Here is a 10,000-nt window from a genome sequence, read left to right as displayed (position 1 = left end):
TTTTCGGCATTTCAGACAATTTTGATACAATGTGAGTGAGGTGGAGGGGGAAGAGGGAGGGGGAGGCCAAGGATGAGATGGAGGGATGGAGTGGAGAGGTATATGAGAGAGGGGGGGGTGTGAGCTGGGAGCAGGGCAGTGAAATGGCGCGGGACAGAGCGACATGGAGGCGATTTGTTTGTGGCCACCCCTTACGGGATGAAGGCGTCTGGCAATAGATAGATAGACTAATACACTTTTTTCTTCCATAGCATTTTCTTCACAAATTATCTTTATTTTACTCTTGAAGATAACCTAACCTGACCTGACCTATCCTTCAAGAATTAAATAAACAAAAATCTTCAGGAGTTAAATCTATCTATCTATAGCCCGACGCCCTAATAACGCAAAGGGTGGCCGCAGACAAAACGCCTCCAAGTCGCTCTGTCACTCACCATTTGACTACCCTCCCCCAACTCACTCCCCCCTCCCTCATATACCTCTCAAAGATTAAAATATAAATACAAATCTTCAAAAATAAAAATAAAAATAAAAATAGGAGTAAAAATAAATACAAATCATCAAGAGTAAAATAAAAATGAGAAAAAAAATAAAAATAAAAATAAGAGTAAATTAAAAATAAAAATGTTCAAGAGTAAAAATAAAAATAAAAATATGAGTAAAATAAAAAATAAAAATCATCAGGAGTAAAAATAAAAATAAAAATAAGAGTAAAATAAGAGTAAAAAAATAAAATAAAAACAAGAGAAAAACAACAATAAGAATCTTCAAGAGTAGAATAATAATAAAAATATAAACTGGAGTAAAATAAAAATAATCTCCGAAAGTAAAATAAAAATATAACAATTCAGAGTATAATAAACATGAAAATCTTGAGGAATAAAAATAATTAACGACGAAAATGCCATAGAAAAGTGACCTAAAGTTGTCCAATATACCGAAAAAAGGGATCAAAATATCGTAACTGTTTGAGAGAGAGAGAGAGAGAGAGACAGAGAGAGAGAGAGAGAGAGAGAGAGAGAGAATATACAGTACACTCCCCACAAAACATGTTGCAGATCGTTAGCCTGGTCACGAGATGTTACTTTCAAGATATTAAAAAAAGGTTGATTTAAAGAACCATGGCAAGTTATGTTAATTTAGATACACCGTAGAGTCAGAAATTTGGCGGTTAAATTCTTCATAATATAAAGGTCAAACTTATGAACTTTTTTTTTAAGGTTAATTAGCGTACTTGCATTTCTTTATCTGTGTGATTTTGGGTGCTAATGAACAGCGTTAATTTGGACTACAGAAAAGCCTGCCGTTTATTTTGTATTTTCGTAAAGTCTGTCTGGGTTACATTAAGTTTGGGTCTTCTCCGTCTAGTTTGAGTAAGTCCGATTGGGTTTTGGTTAGGTTTGGTTTCTTAGGGTTGGTTTGGCTGCATTTTTCATAGTTTACATGCCTGTCTTAACTTATTTCTAGCGCGTGTTGATGTAGTGCTGCCTATTTCTTCCTTAGCCTTTATCATTCTTTTTCTGTGCCTGCCCTCCTCTCTTCCTATTTCTCCCATCTTTCCTGTCACTTCTTATTGCTTTTCTTTCCATTACAGGTGGCTTTACATTGAGTGACAAGCCAAATGGTTTCCTGTACGCCAAGAAACCATTTACAACGCTGGGTGGTAACCATATAACCAAACCATACGTGCTCCCTACGTGTCAAGTGGGTTGGTGGAGGGTTAGTGCCCCTCCTTGTAAAACAAATAACTCAGAGTCAAATGGCCACCCCGTATGGGATTACGGCGTCTGGCAATAGATAGATAGATAGATAGTTAGTGGGCACCATTTACCATGTTTACGTGTCTCCAAACCCACAAATCTGCCCTGTTTTCAACCCCACATTTTCATTAGTTTGTCTGTTCGGGGTATAGTTATTGCCCTACCCACTCAGCACCCTTCAGCATCACCACAGTACCGCTGAGCAAACCTAATCCCTATTTACGCAACTCAACTCATTTTTGGAAACTGACAAATGAGCTTAACTTTACTCAAACCAGTCAATTGTGTAAAAACCAGATGTACCAGAATGTGGGGCAAAGTTAGTGTGAGGTATTGCTTAAGTGTCAGATCCTACGTCAGATAAACCAGCTGTGGGACGATCAGACGTGTAAATAACCCTCAGAGGCCTCGACTTACCTTTTCTCCCACAGGCCGTCTTTCTCCTCTTCGCAGCCGGACTCCTTGCTGCATCAATGGCGTTTCTCGGCGAACTCCTCCTTACCAAGCTACACTGACACTCGCACAACCTCACTCACTTCCTACCTCACTCAACTGGGAATTAGCTCACTTCTTTGACGGTTAATCTGGCTTAAGAGCGTAAAATAATCACAGACACACTACCCGCCACACGTACATCAACACACTATGTAAACAACGCTTAGACACCGATCCTGAAGTTGGAAAATATGTATCCGTGAAATATGTCTTTCCACTTAATCATTTAATAAATATATGCAATTATACTCCAGAACTTTTACATAATTCCTATAAAAATATCATATACTCTTGGGATACTCAGTTCAGGTAAAATACAATATACTGAAGGGTATACTGAAAAGCCGAAGCAACGTTATCTCAAAACATTTATTACAAATATCAACACATTATCAGTAATGCTTATTCATTGTTAATATTCCACATGCATGTCACATAAAATAGGTTAATACTGGATAATCACAATTAATACCGATACGATATGTTTGGCGGATTAGTCAAATGAAAATCCAAATTAAGATCATGTTTACGTAGACACAACCAAGGATACGGCATGGAAGGGAGAGGAAGACAGTGGCATGGGTACAGGGTAAGTTATTCAGGGATCATGGAGTCCCTAGTAATATTAGCGTATTCTAGATGACGTCAGGGGCTTCGTAGCACTTCTTCCCAAGCGACTTATGCTATAGCACCTGAACAAACTCTTGTCTGTTATTTATATCTTAATATCGACATAGTTTGCACCAGTAACAAACAAGAGGATATTGAAGTATCCAGAATAAATCGTTAAGGAAGAAGTGTTACGTATTCTCCAAAGCCTCTCAGAATACGATCAACAGAGGTTCTTAAGTATTTTGGAAAGGAACCAGAGGGTAGGGTAATTTTGGGGAGGTTGACGTGGAGTTGGGATATACAGTGTGAAAATCCTGATCATATACAGCAAAGGTGGGACTACATTCACTACAACATTAAAATGCCACCTACAGGAGTCAACAGCCGATAACGAACCCATACTACTGTTTAAATGAGGGCGTTTTCGAAGTGACATAGGAGGCTTGGTAGCATCTCATCCTTGGCGATTTATTTTGCATATTTCTCCTTGTCATTCACACTGTATGCTGTTTACATCGTTTTAACACTGATGTAATTTGCATCAGTAATATACAACAGTGTAATATGCAGAATAAATCGATAAGAAAGAAGTGTTGCGAATCCTCCAGAGCTACTTGATAACCAACTTGGATAACCGACAAAAATACCTACACGCCATACATTCGGGACTCCAAATATTGCTAAATGACCAACTAATAAACACAGAAAACACAATAAATAAAAATAATGGAGGTAGACGAGAGGGAAACAACGAAAACGGGGAATCAATGAAAAGCAAGAATGACAAGTTCAGCGCGGGAATTTGGTACAGAGTGGATGAAAATGTTTGGGGAAAATAATCCAAAGCTTCAACTGCAGCTGTCACGAATGGCCTTACATTACAAGCGATGACATGGAAAGTTAAAATATGTTAAAGTTAGATTTAGCTATACTACTTTGCACCATGGCAGATCTTTTGGCACTGGAAGACTGAGTTATTAGCCAAAAAAATGTCTTAGGACCATGTATATATAACACCTTTAGGAATAAGCTGGACATTTGTTTTTTATCTGCACAACACAACCAGCTGTTTTATAATTTTCCGTAACATCCTATGGTAATACGTTTCTGCAACCATACCATATCCTAGTATTTTGCTGATATGTGCGTTACTATGTACGGTATTGTCAAAGCCGTTACTAGCATAGCCTACGGTACTTTAAAAATATATTACTACTGCTATTATTTTTTAGAGTAGTCGACGAATCTCTATCTTATCATATAGTTTAGTCAATGGTATTAATATTATGACTAAAAGTATTACAGCTCTGGTACAAACAATATATATTTATCTTATTTGGCATCACTGGTCAAAATATTAGGCTTCCTAAAAACCATTCCACGCATTTAGAGAGAGGATTGACATAGGCTATCTATTACTTGCTACTTGCTATTCTTCAGCTACGCGTTATTTCTTTACTGCACCATTTTTAACATAGCTTTCAGCATGTTTTGATTAATCCCTTGTACTATAATAGGCTATCCAGCTACTAGTCAGACTTCGCTAACTTCCAATCGTCTAGCGCAAATCGACTTGAAATTTTGTCTCATATAAAGGTCTATAGTTTTAGCTTAGCGTCGCGGAAATATTTATGCTCTTAGTTTCTTATCAGCGAGGGAAGAAATAGGGAGACTGGCGCTAAAAGGAGCATTAGCAAATGTACTAGCAGAGGTATTTAGCGGAAGGTTTAGGCTAGAGAAGCGCTCCTTCAAATCGATAACGTTTTCTCTAATTTGCCTAATCTCCAGACGATTTTTATTAATATAGGAAAGATTTCTTGTGCTGTAGGGGTTAATGGAAGGTGTATCTAACTTCTGCAGTTCGAAACAATCTCTCTAGAGCGAAAATAATCACCTAAAGGTACCAAAAATAACATGGAAACATACATCATTGGTTTTAAGAGTTTTACCTTAACTTGGCCCAGATTTCTGTCTTTTTCAGCTCATTTCGTGTAACCCAATGAAAGGATAAGACAATACTGTGGCTCTACATCCTTTCCATAGCACTTATCCCTGACTAGCATCATATTTTAGTGCCAATCTGTTGTAACAAGACGGTATTCAAGCTGAAGAGATGGCAATTTTAGGTAAAGTTTGGATGCGGAGATTCACAGAAATAACTCACGATTATTTTCCCGTTATTTTCATTTAATAAGTAACCCTTTCGATATGGTGTTATTTACTGTTTTTTTATTTATCCATTTATTCATTATTTTAGCCGTGCGACCTTATGCAGCACGTTTTGAATTGCGTGTTGTACATTGCATAGGACACTTCGTACCCAACTTTCTCGGCGATTTATTGTGCTTATTGGACATTAACATCCTCTTTTATGCTATCTATATCGCATTAATATCGACATAGCTTGCATAAAAAATAACAAAGAGGATATTGAGGTGCAGTGTGCAGCATAGATCAATAAGGAATCGGTGTTACGAAATCTCCAAATCCAACGCCCTGTCACTCATGGCGGTCCGGTTAAACATGAATAAAAATCGCTTCATGGCAGTTTGAAAAAAAAAAAAATACGTTATCGGACTGAATGGAGTTGTTTAATGCAGGGAGTAGATGTGATACGGGAAAATTCTAGTTTCTTTCCTTTATCTTTCCTAAACAATAAAATCTTAGTTAAGTAATCGTAAGCTTGTGAATCCAACGTAGAAAAAGTACAAAAATATCTGTAGCCTTGCGAATGAAAAAAAAATAAATAAATAACTAAGAGAAGAAATGGGAAAAGAAAAAAGAATGACTGGGCAGAAAAGACCTATTTTTTAATACAAATATCCAGAAGAGAAGCACCAGGAGAAAATGTTTATATCCTCGTGAAATACAAAAGGAGTAAGACGAGGATAAAGAGGAGTCACTTAAATATTTACTTTTGGTAACGGAAGGCTTGACGGTTTGATAATCTGCGTACGAATGAACGTCAAAGTAAGTTCCCGAAAATGTTCAGTGTCTCTTGAAATGCCAACGAAAACGGATAAATAAATACTGTACTTTATGCAGCAGAAAGAGCTCACCAATTCAGTTCATATTCCTCCAGTTTGTTATCTATACTTTTCTATTTTCAGGATGGTAAATGACCTTGTTGTTGTTGATACAGTATATTTCCCCCCTGTTGCTGCCATCACGTATCTACGGACGGTTGATGTTTTTCCGGCGTAAGAGAGGAAGCTGACTCAAACGTACGCTAAGGTGGATTTCATTTCCAATTTCCCGACATGTTAGGTTAGGTTTGGTTAAATTATTAGGCGCAGTTACGATTTTTTGGCTAGGTTTAATTAAATTCTTAGGTCAGAACAATCCCTTCCGCCATTACGCTGACGAATCCAAAGAGTTGTCAGCGAACACAGCTAATACAACGGGGAAACGGATTTAATAAGAACAGGGAAACGAATTTAACAAGAAGCGCTTATTTAACAGCCCAGAAATAATCAGAAAAATATATCAGACTATCAGAAAGAAGAACTGATTTGGTATGGTGCTTCTGTGTCTGTTTACCCGAAGAGGAGAATGGGAAAAAAATATCTGTTACTCAGAAGACATGACAGTTTGAAAATTTGTTTACGAATGAACGTCCATAACGGTAAAATAACTTGAAAATACTGAACACCTCCACGTTGAAAAGTGACAATCAATGGACAAATACCTATCAACAATCTTGTGCTTTCGAGAGAGGTATGACATTCGGCAGCAGGAGGGAAAAGGTAGGTAGCACCAGATATTAAGTGGACGAGAGTAGACAGCAGGAGATTAGCAGAAACAGCGGAAAGAAGGACTGTAAGGCTGTATGGCAAGCAGGAAGGTGGAAACTGAAGGAAGCAGTGAGTAGGTTGTAGAAAAGGCAGAAGAAAGTGGGCAGATTAGAAGTTACGGCAGAAAGAGCAGATATTAGAGGCTTAAACAGCAGAAGGGGAAGTCGTAAGGCTCTATGGCTAGCAGATGCAGGGGGAGGATAGCAGGAGAAGCAGGAGGAAGACAGTAGGAGGGAAGAGGGAGGGTAAATATTAGAAAAAGCTGAAGCAGAGCAAGGTGAGAGGAACGAAGGGGTGAACGGCGTGGATGAAGGTGTTGATGAAGGGCAGCAGACGCAGCAGAAGGTCCACCACCACAGCAGAAGCCCCAGCGTCTCCGTTACACCCGCTGGAGTCACAGCAGAAGCGGCAGTCATACGCTTCTGCTGCCTGGAAACGAAAAGTCGAATTAGTATGGGGTAATGGCGGTGGTAGTAGTAAAGGAGTTTGGGGAGTCTCCTTGGTTACTAGTCAAATTAACTCTTATCTGAATTCACTTGGTAGTAGTAGAGTTTGGGGAATCTCCTTGGTTACTAGTCAAACTAACTCTCTAATCTAAATTCACCTGGCAGTAGTAAAGGGGTTTGGGGAGTCTCCTTGGTTACTAGTCAAATTAACTTCCTAATTTGAATTCACTTGGTGGTGGTAGAGGGGTTTGGGGAGTCTCCTTGGTTACTAATCAAATTACATCTCTAATTTTAATTCACTTGGTAGCAGTAAAGGGGTTTGGGGAGTCTCCTTGGTTACTACTAAATTTCGCGTACACCTTACATTTCGCGTACTATACCTTATATTTCGCGTACACCTTATATTTCACGTACTATACCTTATATTTCACGTACTATACCTTATATTTCGCGTACTATACCTTATATTTCGCGTACTATACCTTATATTTCGCGTACACCTTATATTTCACGTACTATACCCTATATTTCACGGACTATACCTTACATTTTGCATACACCTTATATTTCGCGTACACCTTACATTTCGTGTACACCTTACATTTTGCGTACACCTTATATTTTGCGTACACCTAATATTTCGCATACACCTTATATTTTGCGTACACCTTGTATTTCGCGTACACCTTACATTTTGTGTACACCTTATATTTCGCGTACTATACCTGGTCGCAGTTTCCCAGGATGCAGGGAGCCACAGCACAGCCCTTCTCCACCCACTTCTGTCCGTCACCTGTACACAAGAAGGAGAATGAATTAGCACAGTTCCTTTATCCTGTGTGTGTGTGTGTGTGTGTGTGTGTGTGTGTGTGTGTGTGTGTGTGTGTGTTGATCCTTTTGAATACACGGATTTTTATATTATTTATTTCTTTATATTTACCCTTCAACTCAAGAAGCTTTACTGATGCTTAGAATTTTGTTATATGTTTAATTGGCTTTCTTTTCCTTTCATCTGAAGCAGTGATCATTTTTTGACACATGGATTTTTATTTTCGTGCTGCTGCCTTACTGTTAATATCTTACTGAGAATGAGATGGAGGGGGAGGGGTAGACCAAGAATGAGATGGAGGGGGAGGGGTAGACCGAGGATGAAATGGAGGGGGAGGAGTAGACCAAGAATGAGATGGAGGGGGAGGGATAGACCAAGAATGTGATGGAGGGGGAGGGGAAGACCAAGGGGGAGATGGAGGGATGGAGTGGGGAGATATGAAAGAGGGAAGTGTGACATCAGAAAAGGAAAGTAAAAAAAAAAAAATAGGTTTGGTCTGGCACTTACTGGTCTGGTGTGGCACTTACTGGTCTGGTGTGGCACTTACTGGTCTGGTGTGGCACTTACTGGTCTGCCTACGTCTGGTCTGGCACTTACTGGTCTGGCGTGCCACTTACTGGTCTGGTCTGGCACGTACTGGTCTGGCGTGGCACTTACTGGTCTGGTCTGGCACTTACTGGTCTGGTGTGGCACTTACTGGTCTGGTCTGGCACGTACTGGTCTGGTGTGGCACTTACTGGTCTGGTCTGGCACGTACTGGTCTGGTGTGGCACTTACTGGTCTGGGGTGGCACTTACTGGTCTGGGGTGGCACTTACTGGTCTGGTCTGGCACGTACTGGTCTGGTGTGGCACTTACTGGTCTGGTCTGGCACGTACTGGTCTGGTCTGGCACGTACTGGTCTGGTCTGGCACTTACTGGTCTGGTGTGGCACTTACTGGTCTGGTGTGGCACTTACTGGTCTGGTCTGGCACTTACTGGTCTGGTCTGGCACGTACTGGTCTGGTCTGGCACTTACAGGTCTGGTCTGGCACTTACTGGTCTGGTCTGGCACTTACTGGTCTGGCGTGCCACTTACTGGTCTGATCTGGCACTTACTGGTCTGGCGTGCCACTTACTGGTCTGGTCTGGCACTTACTGGTCTGGTGTGGCACTTACTGGTCTGGTCTGGCACTTACTGGTCTGCCTGCGTCTGGTCTGGCACTTACTGGTCTGCCTGCATCTGGTGTGGCACTTATTGGTCTGCCTGCATCTGGTGTGGCACTTACTGGTCTGGTGTGGCACTTACTGGTCTGGTCTGGCACTTATTGGTCTGCCTGCGTCTGGTCTGGCACTTACTGGTCTGCCTGCATCTGGTGTGGCACTTATTGGTCTGCCTGCATCTGGTGTGGCACTTACTGGTCTGGTGTGGCACTTACTGGTCTGCCTACGTCTGGTCTGGCACTTGTTGTAGGGCTTGTCGGTGGGGCAGGGACGTAGCGAGTCCAGCGTGCAGCTCGCCTCGTTGCTCACGTTACACTGGAAGCACGACAGATCCACCCGCTCACTGGCTGCAATGGACCGTACGCGGTGTGAGACAGGGAAAAAACAAAACAAAACAAAACAAAACAAAAAACAAGACAAGAAACAAAGGGATGCATTATAGATTTCGTAACAACTCTTCCTTACTTATTTATTTTGCTTCTTACACCCGCTCACTGGCTGCAATGGACCGTACGGGGTGTGAGATAAGAGAAAAACAAAATAAAATAAAACAAAACAAAAAAAGACAAGAAACGAAGGGATGCATTATAGATTTCGTAACATCTCTTCCTTACAGATTTATTTAGTTTGTTACAACCGCTTACTGGCTGCAATGGAAAATAAGGAGCGTACATGGCTAGTGAGGGGAAAACTATTGGCAAAGAGAATTTCGTAACAATTGTCCCTCATTGATTTATTTTGCCTGTTACTCCTATAAATAATGCCTATAACAGTTTCTTTACGGCCAGTCAGTTAATTTTTCAGTCTCAGCCAGTTAATTCTACGGTTTTATTCTGCCCTGTTTAATTCTACGGTTTTATTC

At 40.5% G+C, this 10,000-nt stretch overlaps 1 protein-coding gene across 1 annotated transcript in view; it reads right to left on the bottom strand.

Annotated features, from left to right (window-relative positions):
• Nucleotides 1-6,829: 6,829 nt before the first annotated feature.
• LOC145397639 (uncharacterized) overlaps nt 6,830-10,000 on the bottom strand; it is a 9,293-nt gene continuing 6,122 nt past the window's right edge. The window contains exons 2-4 of the mRNA XM_080270679.1: nt 9,354-9,485; nt 7,833-7,900; nt 6,830-7,090 (exon numbers count right to left, since the gene is read on the bottom strand). Coding sequence (XP_080126805.1) covers nt 6,914-7,090; nt 7,833-7,900; nt 9,354-9,485 — 377 coding nt within the window. The 3' untranslated portion in view covers nt 6,830-6,913. The remainder of the gene's footprint in view (nt 7,091-7,832; nt 7,901-9,353; nt 9,486-10,000) is intronic.

The sequence above is a fragment of the Coenobita brevimanus genome, chromosome 42 (genome assembly GCF_032717465.1).
Source record: "Coenobita brevimanus isolate Jiangsu-jjx chromosome 42, ASM3271746v2, whole genome shotgun sequence".
Lineage (NCBI taxonomy): Eukaryota > Metazoa > Arthropoda > Malacostraca > Decapoda > Coenobitidae > Coenobita > Coenobita brevimanus.
Note: the sequence above shows the minus strand (reverse complement) of the source record. Positions and strands in the feature narration are given on the sequence as shown.